The sequence below is a fragment of the Lissotriton helveticus genome, chromosome 5_1 (assembly GCF_964261635.1).
Source record: "Lissotriton helveticus chromosome 5_1, aLisHel1.1, whole genome shotgun sequence".
Classification (NCBI taxonomy): Eukaryota; Metazoa; Chordata; class Amphibia; order Caudata; family Salamandridae; genus Lissotriton; species Lissotriton helveticus.
In genome coordinates, this window is record NC_136065.1 from 1208317400 (window position 1) to 1208335326 (window position 17927).

Below are 17927 nucleotides of genomic sequence, written 5' to 3' on the forward strand. Positions count from 1 at the left end.
AAGAGTATATGGTGCTGTGAGTTTGTCATTACGAACACCACAACACCATAATGGCTACACTGAAAGCTGATGTGAAGTTTGGTATCAAACTTCTCAGCACATTAAACCCACACTGAGGCCAGTGTGGGATTTAATGTAAAATGCACAACAGAGGGAATCTTAGAGATGCCCCCAGAAACTCGACCAACTCCTAGTGACCTACTGAGTGGCTGCTTAGGCTGCCACACACAGACATGTTTCTGGACCCCTGGGTCGAGAGCCTGCTGTTCTCTGGGCCTGAAACAATGCACATCCTGGGATGAGGTAGCAAGCCCACTCTGCACTGGCTGTACCCGGCCCAAGCAGGAAAAAGACCACAAGGTGGTCACCCCGGCGATCCTGACCAGAGATCTGGCTGTAGGAGAGTGGGGTCTGCAATCCTATGGTCACCCCAGATTTTTGCTTTTTGCTTCACTGGTTTACGACTTTCCCTGGCTGTGGGCCTGCTAATCAGACCCACAGCCTAGCTGTACTCTCTCTAAATTGACAACCATGTACTTTAGGTGCATTTACCAATTGGTTATGGGCCACCTTATCAGTCCCTGTACCCAGGGCATAGGTGTACCCAGGGCCTACCAGGGGCTGAATCATGTATTATGCCACCCCTGGATGGCCATCTAAATCTGACACAACTGGCTGCATGACAGCTGGGGCAAGGTGGTGTAAACAACCTTTGCTGTAGATATAGTATACCTATATCTAACCCTAAAATGGACACATATATTCCTATCAGTCACTCCTATGTCAGGCCTTATCAATCCTGAAGGCAGAGTGCTTGGAATTATGTGAGATGGTGCTCTGGCCTGAGCTGAGCCCGCTTGCAGCTTGCGGAACCAAGTCCTAATAGCTGTTCCATGATAACGCTATACCATATACTCTTAAGTGCATTATCAACCTCGCGGTTAAATGCCAACTCTGGTATAACATTATCAAAACATGTCGAGTAAGGTGTCATACGAATTGGTATACTACCCCCTCGCCAATTCTGGCGACGGGGGTAGCATTCCACCCTTCTAGAGGGACACGACATGTATGTAACTGTGAACCCCGGTTAAAGTTAACTCGAGCCTCAGCATCACAAAATGGATGCTGCCACCACAGACACAAGTCTGCCCTCCTGCTGCTGGGAGTCCTTCCAGCGAGGATGGCTTGGACAAAGGGTTTCCTGCCTTGGGAGGTGCTAGCACCACCCCAGACAGGATTTTGTGTATTGAGGTAGGGAGGCCTGAAAGGAATGAGACATGCCTGGGGCACACAAGGTGCCCTGTGCATACACCGGTTCAAACCAGTTGCTGGGGCATCCCAGCCCCAGCTCTGGCGGGAAACCGGACAAAGGATAGGGGGTGTAACCACCCCCCTTCCTGGTCCCACCCAGGGGAGGGACCTAGTCAGTAGTGCAGCCCCCTTTAGGAGAATAAAGGTAGGAGCTGGTCCCATTCCAAATTAGATTATCCTGAACTATTCAACAAGAAGAAACTCTGGCCTTCGACGTTCTGCTCCACAGAAGACTGAAGAATCTCCCTTGTGGGCAAGGAGTGTCCACCCTGCAACTGCAGGCACCATCAAGCGTCCATCGGCTTCACTTTGTCGTCTTCCCACGAGGATCCAGACTTCAGAGCCCGACGAGACCCGGATTCCCAGACCTGTCCGACCTCTACCTACATTTGCAGCAAAGCTGAGACCCGTGGGTGCGACGAGACACGTGGGACCGGCCATCTTGAACTAACCTGCACTTCGCTTCCAGCACGACTCTCGAGGTAAACTCGACCAAGTGCTTTGGGGACTGAGAAGCCCAGCCCCGAGCAGCCCCTGCACCGAAGATCAGCGCTCCAGCATCCACGAGATCTGCGTGGGGCCCTTCTGCTTGGTTCCTGCTAGACGCGTTGTCTGGTCACTTGCCGGCTGGCTAGTGGCCTCCTAGACTGCGAACTTTGAAATCTTCACTGCTGGTCTTGTTGCTCCAGACTGGCCCTTGCTCCCTTCCAAAAGAGGGGCACCCCGGACTCTCCTAGTCCGCACCAGACGCTTTCTTCACTCACCGCGTGGGTTGCCTTTGCCAAGGCCTGTTGAGTCCCAGCCCGGATTCGACACCGCCGACAGCGAGAGCCTGCGTGGGACAGCTCGTGCCTCCATCCTGGTCGTCGAAGACACCTCCTGGTCCACGTGGCTGCAGAGTCAAGCGTCCACTCTTCACCTGATCGCGACGTCGACATCTGGTTCCTTCCTGGTTCCACTCCAGTCACTGGCTAGTGACTGAACATTGTCCCCTCTGCTTTCAGGTCTCCTTCTTCAACAATCCACCCTTGGATTGCACCGGACATCTTCCTCCTCGTCGCCTGCAGCATCTTTTCTTTCAGGCTCCATTGACTTCAACGCGAGAACCCGACGCACTTTGAACCCTATGCACCCGCGGCCCGTGGGTGAGGTAACAAGAGCATTTCGGTGCTCAAGGGTAGTTTAACTGTCCTAGTGTCCAGTTCCACAGTCGTTTTAGTCCTACCTAGTCAGGATTGTCCGTACTCACCTTTCTCTTGAACTGTACTGTCCATAGACGTTGTTACGCATCTCGCGTGTGAGTTCACACTCTGCACACGCGTTCCGTGGGCCTCCTAATACTTACCTGAAGTTAGTATAGCGTGGTCCCATCGATCCTACAGCCTCTGGACAGCTCCATTTCCTTTATCGACTCTCACATTCCACTTACTGAGTATATGGTTTGTCGTGCCCCTAGGGCACCATTGTAATTTTGTGCGACTTGTAGTATTTTTCGTAAGAGATTGTCATGTGCTTAGCCCTCTGACCTCATAAAGAGTTCAGAGGTGTTGCTAATAAATATACTGTTTATTTTCATAACAACCTGTGTGGTGTCCTTTCACTTGGTATTCAAGGGGTTATATTGTGGTAAAACAGCTGGCTTCACATGCCAAAAGAGTTTAGCCTAAGACTGCTTTGTCCATGCTACCATTAGGATAGCTGGTCTATAAGGTTGACTTACAACCAATCACCATAAGGGTTGTTTGGACTGATACAAGGTGAAAACTAGAACTAGTGAGCATCATATATCAGGCCAACTTCTCACACTGGCGACCCCTGACCTGCCTCAAGCCTCCAGCCAACGCCGGCAGCCTAAATCTAGAAGACCCTCCTAACCGCGACCCGGAGCTGGTAAGAAGATCCTATCCCAAAAGGCACCCCTGCACCAGATTCCCCACGGCCTTCTGAGCCCAATCCAACAGTGCCTAACCAACCCTTAACTTCCCTCTCCAAGTGGTGGTCGCACCCAGAAGTCCTTCGTCTCCCAGCCTGCAGTGCTTTTGCAAACCGGAGGTTCTCCATTGAAAACAGGGCACCCGGCCTCGAAACAGCACTCTGCACCCGGCCCCAGTGCCGCTGATGGTGCACCTTTTGTGCTACTTTGTTTCCTTATTTGCCCTGACCTAAACCCTAGGAGCTTTGCTCTCACAACCCAGTGGCCAGCTTACCAGCAGCCACCAACCGGAGGCCCCCTATTCCCATTGGATAACATTGGGCCTTAACACACTGCACCCGGCTGCCCTAGTGCCGCTGAGGGAGCAACAACAGTGCATCACTGACCCTGTGGGACCCCCAACTCTAACTCTAGAACCTTAACTCCCACAGTCGATTACTTGTCTGTGAACCGATAACCTGTTTTTCCTCCATAGGATAACATTGACCATTTTCTTCCAAAAAGTTTCTAAGTGTGGAGTTTTGAAATCTAAAGATATTCTTAAAAAATCAGGTGAATAACCAAAATGTAATTACTGACCTCTTTACAGGAAATGTCCCAGTGCTGAATCTAGGTAACCAGCACTGAGTTAGAAAAGTAACGTAAAAAGTAACTTACCTGTTTTTACTAAAAAAGCCTATTCATTCTAATGTACTGCATTTGCTAAGTGTTGCAACCTACTGCATCCACTGTAAATCAAAGTACAAGTTCTATTGCATTTTCAAACTGTTCTATATTCAGCCACTTATTACTGAAAAGTATTTTATGCTGACCTGTGCCAGGCTTGCTTGGTTCTAAAAATAAACAGTATATTTTTTTATACAAAAACAATTGGCCTAGAGTTCAGTTCTTGAGTGTGTGAATTCATTTGCTGACTGTGTGTGTATATCAAATGCTTAATACTGTCCTTTGATACTGCCTTACTGCTCGACCACACTACCACAAATAGAGAGTAAGGTTCTATCTAACTTTAACCTCTGCCTACCTCTGGGGTCCTCTGGACTCTATACACAATATACCTCATTTTGGTGTTGTGTATATAGAGCCAGTTTCCTACAGATATTCCTCTTCAGTATCAGTCCTTCTCTTTAGAGTCACATTGGTGGAAATGTGTCCAGTTTTAGGGTGAATGTACAATAGCTTCTGTTTCAGGTCTGGTTTATTGCTCGTATCATCGAAACGGTGCTTTTTAGATAGGAGAACATAGAAACTTTTCATAGAAAAACAGTCCAAGTGTGGAGTTGAAAAAGTCTCTAAAACTAACAAAATAACAAACGCTTTTACTTACCTGTTTACAGGAAATGTCCCAGTGCAGTATCCAGGTATACTGCACAATGCAAGAAAAGTAATCTGTAAAGTAATCTACTTGACATTCTACTGAAAAGCCAATACAAAGTATATGTACAATATTTGAAAGCATTGAATTACTAGTAGTTCTACTGTAATCAAACGAATAGTATATATACAACATCAATACAAAAACTGTATTATTACTGCAAAGTACTGATCACTTACCTGTGGCAGGCTTGCTTGGTTCTAGGAAATAAAATAAAGAATATTTTTATACAAAACCAATTGGTCTGAACTTCAGTCTTTGAGCGTGATATCATTTGCAGATTGAGTGTGTACAAAAAATGCTAAACACTACCCTCTGATAAAGCCTTACTGCTCGCCCACACTACCACAAATAGAGAGTAAGGTGCTATCTACTTTTACCTGTGCCCACCTTTAGTGTTCCACTGGACTCTCTGCACACTATACCTCACTTTGGTATAAGTATATACAGAGCCAGCTTCCTACACTAATGGAATGAGTCGGAGAGGCAGAAAACCATAGGCAAATATCCTTGACCAGTTCATCCATAGTGCTTTGCCTTTGGAGAGCGGGTGTGGGTTCCTGGAGGCAAAGTTAGGGCATTTAGTATTTTGGTGTGTGGCAAAAATATCTATTTGAGGGATTCCCCAACTTTAAAATTATGGGAGGAGAACTTGAGGGTGAAGTTCCCATTTGTGTATTTGCTGTCTGTCTGCTGAGAAGATCGACAATCTGATTGTTCACTCCTGGGAGGTGTTCCCACTAGGTGATAGATTTTGCGGTGAATGGATCACCTCCAAATGTCTTTGGCCAAGTACCCCCCCCCCCCCGCTTTTGTATGTAATACATAGCTGACATGTTGTTAGTACGAAATAGGACAGCTGTGCCAACCAGGTGAGTGTTTTATGTGGAGAGTTTTTTGCTCTTGACTCCACAGGCCTTGCACCGTGTGGTGTTGAAGATGAGCTCCCCAACCAGCGAGGAACGCGTATGCTGTTAGTATCATCTGTGGAACTGGGTCTATGCAGGGCTGTCCTTTTGATAAGTTGTGTGTGTTCCACCACTGCACAGAGCGATGAGTACGGTGGCTTACCATCACTAGATCGGTTAACAGACCCTGCGATTGGTTCCACTGACTTGCTAAGAATTCCTGTAGGGGACGCATGTGAAGCCTGGCATGGGGAACGATCATGATGCAAGATGCCATCATTCCCAGTAGTTAGTTGCATATACACTTGAGCTGGAAGCGAGTGATTGGACTGAAACTGGAGAACTAGAACGTGGATGTTGCAAATTCTGTCTGTATTGGGAAAGGCCAGAGCCTTTTGAGTATCTAATGTGGCTCCTAGGTTCTTTTGAGTGTTGGAAGGTTGGAGGTGCGATTTCAACACACTGACTGTGAACCACAGTTGGTGCATTAACTGCAGTGTCCTGTGAGTATGTAGGAGACGCCTTGGATATGTAGTAGCTTTGATGAGCCAGTTGTCCAAGTAGGGGACGACATGAATGTGCTGTCTTCTCAGATGAGCAGCGACTACTGCCAGACACTTTGTAAAGACTCTGGGAACAATTGTGACTCCGAAGGGTAGTACCTTGAACTGATCATGTTGGCTCGCTATCACAAATCTGAGAAATTTGCGATGAGCGGGATGTATTGGAATCTGAAAGTAGGCGTCCTTTAAGTGTAGAGTAGACAAAGTCACCCTGATGCAGGAGTAGGAGCACTTTTTGAAGTGTTACCATGTGAAAATGGTCTGTATGTAAAGATTTAATTCTCTGAGGTCCAAGATTGGTGTGACAGAACTGCCCATTTTGGGTATGAGAAAGTAAAAGGAGTATACGCCCGACCCTTGGTATTGTAGTGGTACGGGCTCTATAGCCCCTTTTAAAAGGAGACTGAACCTCGTTTGAGGAGGTATAAGTGATCCGGTGACAGTGTGTGAACGTGGAGGAATGTTTGGAGGATTGTTGGTAAACTCCAGGAAATAACCAGAACGGATAATTTCCAGTACCCATGTGTTTGTAGTTATCGACTGCCAGACGAGTAGGTAATGTGAAATACTCCCCTGACAGGTGTTAAATGGTTGGGGTTGTGTTGTAGGCAAGTCACTGTTTGGTATTGGAGGGGGGTGCGTGTTTGTTGGAACCTCTGCCTCTACCCATGTCATTGTTGCCTTTGTAACCACTTCGGGAGAAATCCTCAGAGGCAGAGAGGGGATTGTTGCCTTTAAAGGCGGAAGAGGCGGTGTATGAGGAGGTATTCTTGGACCCTCCGCAATAGAAGGAGGACTGAAAGCAGCCACGCCCTGCAGTTAATTGGAGGGCTCCCATAGATTTGGCCACCTCGGTGTCCTTCATTTTTTCTAATGATGAATCTACCACAGGGACAAAGAGGTGTTCCTTATCAAATGGTGTGTTCAGGATAGTAGTTTGAACCTCTGGTTTAAAACCTGAAATGCGTAACCAGGCATGCTTTCTTAAAAGAACGCTGGTTTTGACAGCTCTGGCCAGAATGTCCGCAGCATCTAGGACGCACCTGATTGAATTATTGGATATGAGCCATCCCTCCCGCACTAGGTCTTGCGCATTGGACTTGTGCTCATCAGGTAGAAATTGAAGCAACTGCTCCATTTTATCCCAATGCGCCCTGTTGTACCTAGCTAAAAGTGCTTGGGTATTGGAGATGCGGCAAAAGTTTGCAGCCTGGGAGGCTTCTCTTTTGCCCGAAGAGTCTAACAACATAGATTCTTTGTCGGACGTGAAGCATCTCCTGTGGTTTGGGAATTGGCCCTTTTGCATGCGTAGCAAACTAACAAGGAATCCAATGGTAACTGCCCCCTTATGTATGCTGGATCTGATGGTGCCGGCTTATATTTCTCGTCTACCGTAGGGGTGAGAATATGTACCCTGACGGGATCATTAAAAATGTCAGCCAAGTGTCTGATCATACCCTTGAGCATGGGGAGTGTGCGCGAGGTTTTTTGGGTACTACTGAGCATTTCGAAAAGGAAATCCTCTTCCAGGGACTGCTTATGCAACTGAACCCCATGGCAGTTAGCAGCTCTACCCAACAGTTCTATGTATCCTACACGGTCGTCTGGTGGAGAACGCTTGGTTGGGTACAGATCAGGATCTTTCCCTGTGGGCGCATTGTTGTTATCTGTCCACAGGGCTTCAGGTGTTGGCTCATTGTCTCCAGCACCAGCCCAATCCCCATCATCCTGATCATCAGGTGTATGTGGTGGTGAATTCTCAGGTGAAATTAGTAAGGATTGAAACTGAGGAAAAGGAGGTGATGGAAGAGGAGGAAGAGGAGAAGGGTTAGTACCCACATTTTTCCTTTTTAAAGGAATGTGGTAGACCTCTTCAGTCTCAGGTTTGAGTTTTATTGTCAACTTGGTGGCAATGTGTCCAGCTGTTGGATGAATATAGAGCTCCGGCTGTTTCGGAGCCGGTTTAGAGGGTGGAACATCGGAATGGTGTACTTTGGCAGAACCGGCACATCTGTTTGTTTCGGTGCCGGGGTTTTGGACGCCAATGATTTCTGGGGTAGGCGGAGCCTGATTTTGACTTTGATCCCGAAGGTTTTGGCTCTGTGCCGGATTTTGAACGGCTCTGTTCGGAACCAGAAGGCTTTGGGGTATGTTTTGGTGCCGAGCCGCGGGGCGTCAGAAACATGTTCTCAGTGCTGACCGTGGCCCGGAGGCGGGGGTTGGATCAGAACCTTCTTCTAGGGGCTGATGTCGACATTGGGGCAAGGGAGGATCTGTACTCATGGTACGCTGCCCTTGCAGGATGTCTTCACCCCCCTCGGAGCCGTAGTCCGAGATGGAGATCGGGTCATGTTCTTCTTCGGCTCCCATGGCTTCTCCAGTCTTGTTCCAAATTTTCTCCTTAGAGGTCCGGAATGGAACAGGTGTGTTGGCTCTGCATGTCGTGACGTTGAGCCCGAAGGTCGCAAAGCGTTTTCTTTGATCGGAAAGCCTTACACGTGTCGCAGTCCTGTTCTCTGTGCTCCAGAGACAAGCACAGGATGCACACAAAGATATGCGTCATGTAGACTTGAAGTTTTAGGATCTCTGCCTGGCACAAAGACTGCACTGGCAGCATGGATGGGTCAGGAGAGGAGTCTCTGAGGGAGGAGTAATATATGCTTCAGCCCTCGGAGACTTTCTCTGGCAACAAGGCCCTTGGTACCCCGGTACCTTTTACATGCGACTAACATGTAGGCCAAAGGAGTGCCAATGTAGGAGCAAAGGTACAGTTTTGGGAAAAGAACACAGGCCCTTGGCACCAGGTTAGCAGGAACCCAGTTCACACTTAGTCAAGGAGCATCAAACATCTGGCAAAAAGTGGGGGGCAACCATGAAAAAAGGGGCACATCCCTGTTAGTGGAGATGCCCGCCCCCCTGACCAAGCCCCACTTTTGGGGGCAAGGTCGTCAGGAAAGTTAGTATGCAGGAGAGATGTGGGCCCTCTCAGACAGGGCCACCTCTAAGGTGCCCTTAGCTGAAGTGAACCCCTCCATATTGTTTTAGAGGATTATAGCCAATCGGGTTAGGGGTATGCCCCTTAACCAGAGGTAGTGGACACACAAAGGTACCCGAAAGCTAAGTGGCCCATTAGTTACTACCTTCGAACCCATGTGACGTCCCTAAATTGAGTATTTAGAGACATGCCTGAACCTTAATCCTCAGGTTACCGACAACATACGAAAAAGAGGACAAAAAAGATCCGTGCAGCAGGGAAGACTGAAGACATCAACTGACTTGGCCCCAGCCCTAATAGCCTGTCTGCAGCCATCTAAGTCCCTGCTAAAGAAGAGAGACTCATCCCGCAGTTCAGCGACCTCCAGAACCATGGGAGTACATCCTGCCTTGTAAAAAGACTTAATCTCCCGTGGACAGCAAACTGGCCCAGAAGAAAACCACTGTAGGAAGGTAGATCCCTGACTATGGTTGCCCCCAACTTTTTGCCTGGTGTTTTGCTGGTTTTCTGACTTAGTTGACCTGAGGCCCTGCTATTCAGGACCTCAGGCCCACTGCTCTCTCTGTTGAAATGGATTCCATGTACCCTAGGTACATATCCAATTGGATACTGAGTCACCTTATCAGCCCCTGTACAGTGTACCTTAGGTACCCAGGGCATAGGTGTACCCAGGGCCTACCAGGGGCTGCAGCATGTATTATGCCACCCCTGGCTGGCCATCCAAATCTGACACAACTGGCTGCACGACAGCTGGGGCAAGGTGGTGTACTCACCCTTTGCTTTAGATATAGTATACCTATATCTAACCCTAAAATGGACACACAGATCTCCTATCAGTCACTCCTATGGCAGGCCTTAACAATCCTGAAGGCAGAGTGCTTGGAATCGTGTGAGATGGTGCTCTGGCATGAGCTCAGCCTGTCTGCGGCTTTCGGGATCTATCCCTTAGCCGTTTCCATGATATCGCATACCATATACTCTTAAGTGCATTATAATCCTCGCGGTTATATGCCAACTCTGGTATCGCTTTATCAAAACATGTAGAGTAAGGTGTCATACGAATTGGAATACTAACCCCTCGCCAATTCTGGCGACGGGGTTAGCATTCCACCCTTCTAGAGGGACACGACATGTATGTAACCCCTAACCCCGGTTAAAGTCAAACAGAGCCTCAGCTCCACAAAATGGATGCTGCCACCGAGACACAAGTCTGCCCTCCTGCTGCTGGGAGTCCTCCCAGAGCAGGAGATAAGGACAAAGGGTTTCCTGCCAGGGGCGGTGCCAGCACCGTCCCAGACAGGGTTTTGTGTATTGTAGGTAGGCAGGGCTTCAGAGGAAGGTGACTGCACGTGGCACCCCGGTGCTCACTGTGCATAGGCTGGCTTGAACCAGTTCCAGGGACACTCCAGACCCTGTGCTGGGGAAAAGCCCGCCAAGGAAGTGGGTGTAACCACCCCCCTTCCTGGTCCCACCCATAGGGCAGGACTTAGTCGCGTGCCAGCCCCCTTTTCCCAGATAAAGGTAGAGACTGGCCCCCTTCCAAATCAGATCATCTTTGGAATCAAGATACCACTTTCCACGAAAGGACTTCACGATTTCTTCCTCAAGATTCTCCCTTGTGACTAAGGAGTAGTCACCCTGCATCCGCAGGCACCATCTAAGAACACTGCGGTCTGCTGCACGTCCTTCCTCCGGAATCCGACTGCCCAGCTCGACGAGACCCGGCTTCCCTGGCACCTCTGACCTCTACCCACCTCTACAGCACAGCTGAGAACCGTGGGTGCGACGAGACCTCAAGGGACCGGCCATCGCCAAGACTGCACGACTTCTGCACAGCAAGCCCACCGAGTAATTTCCTGGTGAGTGCTTTGGGGGTCCGAGAAGCCCCCACCCTGAGCAGCTCCAGCACCGAAGAGCAGCCCCCCAGCATCTCCACGATCGGCGTGGGGCCCTTCTGCTTTTTGCTGCTCACCGCGTTGTTTGGCTACTAGCCCGCTGGCTGGTGGCCTTCCGAACGACGCCCGACGACAACACTGTTGCTGGTCTGGTTGCTCCAGGCTGGCCCTTGCTTCCCTCCATCGGAGAAGTACCCTGGACCCTCCTGGTCCGGCTAAGACGCCATTTTAGGTCCACCGCGTGGGCCTTGCATTTGCCAAGACTTGTTGCCCGATCCTGGGTCCAGCGACGTCGACAGCAAGAACCTTCGTGGGACAGCTCGCACCTCCATCCTGGTCGCCGACAACGCCTCCTGGTCCGAGAGACTGCAGAGCCCAGCAGCGCCCACTCACCTGACTGCGGTGACTTCGCCCGGTGCCATCCTGGTGCCCACTTAATCACTGGCTAGTGATTCAAGAACTTGGTCCCCTCTGCTTTCAGGTTTCCTTCTTCCTTGATCCAGGCTTGGATCCATCGAACTTTCCTTCACTGGTCGCCTGCCAGCAACTTCTTCCTTCCAGGCTCCTGGTCCGGCACGAGGATTCCCGACGTCTTTTCAGACCTATGCAGCTGCAGCCCCTGGGCTAGGTAACTTCGGCACTTCGGTGTCCCAGCATAGCCTCACTATTCAAGGGTCAGGATCCACTGTTGTTTTCTCCCTACCAGGTCGGGTTCGCCCGTGAACACTAACTTTGTGAATTCTAGCTTCCATAGACTTTGTCCCGCGTGAGAGTGCACACTCTGCACCCGAGTTCCCTAGGCCTCCTGCTAGTAATCTAAAGGTTCAGTAGTCTAGTCCTAGCGATCCCAAAGCCTCTGAGAATCGTTACTTACCTGCTAGTAATTCGCATTCCACTTTTAGAGTATATGGTTTTTCGTGCCTGTAGGAAGGTTGATCCCTGACTATGGTTGCCCCCAACTTTTTGCCTGGTGTTTTGCTGGTTTTCTGACTTAGTTGACCTGGGACCCTGCTATTCAGGGCCCCAGGCCTACTGCTCTCTCTGTAAAATGGATTCCATGTACCTTAGGTACATATCTAAATTGGATACTGAGTCACCTTACCAGTCCCTGTACAGTGTACCTTAGGTACCCAGGGCATAGGTGTACCCAGGGCCTACCAGGGGCTGCAGCATGTATTATGCCACCCCTGGCTGGCCATCCAAATCTGACACAACTGGCTGCTTGACAGCTGGGGCAAGGTGGTGTAATCACCCTTTGCTTTAGATATAGTATACCTATATCTAACCCTAAAATGGACACACAGATCTCCTATCAGTCACTCCTATGGCAGGCCTTAACAATCCTGAAGGCAGAGTGCTTGGAATCGTGTGAGATGGTGCTCTAGCATGAGCTGAGCCTGTCTGCGGCTTTCGGGATCCATCCCTTAGCCGTTTCCATGATATCGCATACCATATACTCTTAAGTGCATTATAATCCTCGCGGTTATGTGCCAACTCTGGTATCGCTTTATCAAAACATGTCGAGTAAGGTGTCATACGAATTGGAATACTAACCCCTCGCCAATTCTGGCGACGGGGTTAGCATTCCACCCTTCTAGAGGGACACGACATGCCTGTAACCTATAACCCGGTTAAAAGTCAGACAGAGCCTTAGCATCCACAAAATGGATGCTGCCACCGAGACACAAGTCTGCCCTCCTGCTGCTGGGAGTCCTCCCAGAGCAGGACATAAGGACAAAGGGTTTCCTGCCAGGGGCGGTGCCAGCACCGTCCCAGACAGGGTTTTGTGTATTGTAGGTAGGCAGGGCTTTAGAGGAAGGTGACTGCAAGTAGCACCCCGGTGCTCACTGTGCATAGGCCGGCTTGAACCAGTTCCAGGGTCACTCCAGACCCTGTGCTGGGGAAAAGCCCGCCAAGGAAGTGGGTGTAACCACCCCCCTCCTAGTCCCACCCATAGGGCAGGACTTAGTCGCGTGCCAGCCCCTTTTTACAGGATAAAGGTAGAGACTGGCCCCCTTCCAAATGGGATCATCTTTGAATCCTGAAACTACTTTCTGCGAAAGGAACTCAAGACTTCTTCCTAAGATTTCTCCCTTGTGACTAAGGAGTAGTCACCCTGCATCCGCAGGCACCATCTAAGAACACTGCGGTCTGCTGCAAGTCCTTCCTCCGGAATCCGACTGCCCAGCTCGACGAGAACCGGCTTCCCTGGCACCTCTGACCTCTACCCACCTCTACAGCCCAGCTGAGAACCGTGGGTGCGACGAGACCTCAAGGGACCGGCCATCTGCAAGACTGCACGACTTCTTTCCCGCAAGCCCGCCGAGTAATCTACTGGTGAGTGCTTTGGGGTCCGAGAAGCCCCGACTCTGAGCAGCTCCATCTCCGAAGTGCAGCCCCCCAGCATCTCCACGATCTGCGTGGGGCCCTTCTGCTTTCCGCTGCTCACCGCGTTGTCTGGCTACTAGCCCGTTGGCTTGTGGCCTTCCTGACGACGCCCGACGACATTTCTGTTGCTGGTCTGGTTGCTCCAGACTGGCCCTTGCTCCCTTCCAGAAGAGGAGCACCCTGGACCCTCCTGGTCCACTCAAGACGCCATTTTGAGTCCACCGCGTGGGCTTGAATTAGCCAAGGCTTGTTGCCCAATCCTGGGTAACTTCGACGCCAACGACTTCATCCTTCGTGGGACAGCTCGCACCTCCATCCTGGTCGCCGACAACGCCTCCTGGTCCGAGAGACTGCAGAGCCCAGCAGCGCCCACTCACCTGACTGCGGTGACTTCGCCCGGTGCCATCCTGGTGCCCACTTAATCACTGGCTAGTGATTCAAGAACTTGGTCCCCTCTGCTTTCAGGTTTTCTTCTTCCTTGATCCAGGCTTGGATCCATCGAACTTTTCTTCACTGGTCGCCTGCCAGCAACTTCTTCCTTCCAGGCGCCTGGTCCGGCAACGAGATCCCCGACGTCTTTTCAGACCTATGCAGCTGCAGCCCCTGGGCTAGGTAACTTCGGCACTCCGGTGTCCCAGCATAGCCTCACTATCCAAGGGTCAGGATCCACTGTCGTTTTCTCCCTACCAGGTCGGGTTCGCCCGTGAACACTAACTTTGTGAATTCTAGCTTCCATAGACTTTGTCCCGCATCCCGCGTGAGAGTGCACACTCTGCACCCGAGTCCTCTGGGCCTCCTAGTAGTAATCTAACGATTCCCTAGTCCAGTCCTAGCGATTCCAAAGCCTATTAGAACTGTTACTTACCTGCTAGTAATTCGCATTCCACTTTTAGTGTATATGGTTTTTCGTGCCCCTCGGGCATTTGTGTAACGTGCTAACTTAAAAGTATTTTCGTAAGAGTTTTGTTGTGTGCCTAGCACCCTGTCCTCATAAAGAGTACAGGGTTGTTGTGATTCTAATAAATACACTGTTTATTTTCATAACACTTGTGTGGTGTCCTTTCACTGGGTGTTCAAGGGGTAATGTGATGGTAAAACAGCTGGCTTAACACGCCCTCTAGAGTCTTAGCCTTAGACTGCTCGTATCCATGCTACTAGGATAGCTGGTCTATAAGGTTGACTTACAACCAATCATCAATAAGGGTTGTTTGGACTGATATATAGTGATCACTAGAATAGTGAGCACTGCACATCAGGCCAACTTCTCACATTGGTGAGCAGCGGTTGGGATTTGAGCTTGCTGTTGTTTTACCACACATGCCCTAAGAATATCTTGTGAAAGATCACATAAGTACTAAAGGTACATATAACTTAGCTTAGAATACTCTGAGTTCTACTGAACCAGCTGTTGTAGCTCCTAGGGCCTAGCACACCCTAAACTACAACTCTAGCAAGGGATCAGTAGGCAAACATATAGTGTAGGTAAGTGCACCACTTACACCTCACTAGAAAAGCATGTCGACTCAGGGGGACTCTACTGAGACTCCCCTGGTCAGCTTTGACCCTCCACAGGTCACTTCACGATATGCAGCTCTCAATTTTCAGGAGATGAGGCAACTCTGTGTCTCCAGGAAACTGAAGCAGGGGTCTAACCCCACCCTTCCCTTTCTGATAGGTCTCTTAGAGACATATGATGCCAGAAAGCTCTCTCAGTTACATGAGAGCATGCCAGCCTTAGAGGGAACCTCTGGGGATCCAGACCTCCCCAACACTGATTCAGCAGTTGAGGAGGAGGATCAGGAGGTACTCTCTGGGGATGAGGTAGACAAAGGTCTTGAGGTAGTCAGAAGGCTAACTAGGACCAACTTAGACTTACTTGGGCTAGGATCTGGGGGCCCCCCAGTACTAACCCGAAGTGGGCCTAACCTTGGAGTTAGGAGAGATAGATCTCTTTCTAGGGACTCCAATAGATCTCTGCACTCTAATGCCTCTTCTCAGGGGAGAAGGAATCCTCCACAGAGGAGATTTACTTCCCCTCAGAGAAAGGAGCATGAAGCTAGGATGAGACAAGCTGAACTGAGGATTGAAAGGGAAGAAATTGCCCTGGCCAAAGAGAAGCTTGCCCTGGCAAGAGAGCAGCAGATGAGTGGGCTAGCTCCCACTGGTGGCAGCAATCTCCCAAGAGATAGAGAGAAGGGTTTAGATACTAAACACCTGACTAAAATAGTGCCCCCCTTTAAGCAAGGGGATGACATCCAGAAATGGATGGCTGCTTTGGAGAGGGCCTGCACTGTGCAGGGCATTCCCCAGAGTCAGTGGGCAGCTATACTGTGGCTCTCCTTTGATGGTAAAGGTAGAGATAAGCTCCTCACTACAAGAGTGGAGGATGCTAACAATTACCAGGTCCTGAAAAATGCACTGGTTGATGGGTTTGGTTTAACCACTGAGCAGTACAGGTTGCTGTTCAGAGACACCCAGAAAACTCAGTCTCAGGACTGGTCAGACTTTGTTGATTGTGCCACTAAGGCTTTGGAAGGCTGGCTACTGGGTAGTAAGGTTACTGATTTCAAGGGATTGTATAATCTAATTATGAGAGAGCAAGTCTTAAATAATTGTCAGAACCAGTTATTACACCAGCACCTGGTAGACTCTGATCTGACCTCTCCACAAGAATTGGGTAAGAGGGCAGACAAATGGGTCAGAACCAGGATTAGGCCCAAGAACCAAGGTGGTGACCAGAAAAAGGAATCAACCAAGCCTCAAGAGAAGGGTGGGAATAAATCTCCAGATCAAACCACATCAGGGCCCCAAAAATCCTCTGAGGGGGGTGGGTCCCAGAATCCTTCCAACAACCAGAAGAAACCTTATTGTTATCCCTGTAAACAGGTGGGTCATTTAAAAACTGACAGCAGTTGCCCAAAGAATAACAATAAGGAAAACATACCCCCAAGTAACATTCCCAAACCTCCTGTTACTACTAGTAGTAATCCCCCAGGTGGTGGGAGTGCCCCCAAGAATTTGGGTGCATTTACTTTGGGAGTTCCTGGGGACTCTGGCCTAACCAGGTCCCCAAACTTAGATACTCTTGTCTGTGAGACTGGCATGGGGTTTGCCAACTTCACAACTTGTCCCAACACTTTGGGCAAGTACAGACAGGAGCCCCTCATCAATGGTATAAAAGTTGAGGCCTATAGAGATACAGGGGCTAGCATCACTATGGTGACTGAGAGTCTAGTCCCCTCAAGGCAACTTTTACCTGGTGCCACATAGCAGGTAACCAATATTGATGGAGTACAGAGAAATCATCCCATGGCAGTGGTCAATCTCAGCTGGGGAGGTGTCACTGGCCACAAGAGAGTGGCAGTGTCACCAAACTTGCCTGTAGATTGCCTACTGGGGAATGATTTAGAGCTCTCAGCCTGGGCTGAAGTAGAGCAAGAGACCCATTCTAGAATGGTAAACATCCATGGTAAGGTTAGTGGGGCAGTGATAGCCACAGCCCCAGTCCAAGATATCCTCCCTGAACAGGTCAGGAGGGTTGTGCCAGTCACAACCCAATCTCAGACAACTTCCTTCCCAGAACAGGTTGTCAAGGCTGTGATGGTCACAGCCCACACCCAAACTGAGCCCCCTCCTGAAAAGGTTGGGAGAGTTGTGATGGCCACAGCTCAAACTCAGACAGATGACAGTGTTGTGAAGCCTGAGACTATGGATCACTCCACTCAGACAGAGTATTGAGGAGGAAGAGAAATCTCCCTTCCACCAGACTTTAGGAAAGGATCAGCCTCCTCAGGGAACTGATCTGACCCCTTGTGAAGAAACTGCCACAGAGGTAGTCGGGCCTAGCCTGGCAGAACCCCTGATGTCAGTGGACCCTTCCAAGGTGGGACCCAGTCTGGAGCAGGTAACCTGCCCCTCTCTACCCTGCCTCAGTCAGCCCAGGGCTGTAGAGGTCAGGGAGGCCAGTGTTGGACCCCAAAGGGCCCCCTGTCCAAAAGAATTTCCCAATCAGCAGATTAAGGGCACTGAAGCTAGTAGTCCTAGCCAAGTGAAAATAAAACAAACTCCTGAGGGATCCCCCTTAAATTTAGTTAGGGACCTCCCACAGATGGACACTGTTGGGCACAGCCAAACTTGGGACCTGAGGGCCCCAAACCTGACCTGTCCCTCCAGTAAGCCAAACAGAGGGACCCAACCTCCAGCTGTAGGTAGCCAGAGGTTGACCCTGAGAGCCCAAAACAACTCAGTCTTGGAAAGAAAGGCCTCTATGGTGGATAGTGATTGGAGGAAGTTGAGCCCAAAATTAGTGGAGCCTCACTTCAGTACTCCATTTCAGCACCAGCCTTTTTCTTTGACAAAACACACCACAGGTAGAGATTCCCTATGGTGGAGACCCTCAGACACCCTTAGGGTGAGGGATTGCTTAGTGGACCATGACATAGGGGGTAACCATGCCAGTGCTGGTACTTCCTTAAATGGCCACTTAGGCAATATAGGTTTACCTGGACAAGGATAGCCTTATCTCCTTTCGTTTGGGGGGGGGGTTATGTAGGAAG

General features: G+C 49.8%; 1 protein-coding gene across 4 annotated transcripts in view; it reads right to left on the reverse strand.

The window, feature by feature from the left end:
* The window catches only part of EIF3A (eukaryotic translation initiation factor 3 subunit A), a 1009075-nt gene that overhangs the window by 217133 nt on the left and 774015 nt on the right, over nt 1–17927 (reverse strand). For 2 of the 4 annotated variants that reach the window (XM_078643910.1, XM_078643907.1), the window contains exon 20: nt 4802–4822. The exons of the other annotated variants lie outside the window; for them this stretch is intronic. In XM_078643910.1, the coding sequence (XP_078500036.1) occupies nt 4802–4822 (21 nt within the window). The remainder of the gene's footprint in view (nt 1–4801; nt 4823–17927) is intronic. 4 annotated transcript variants of the gene reach the window in all.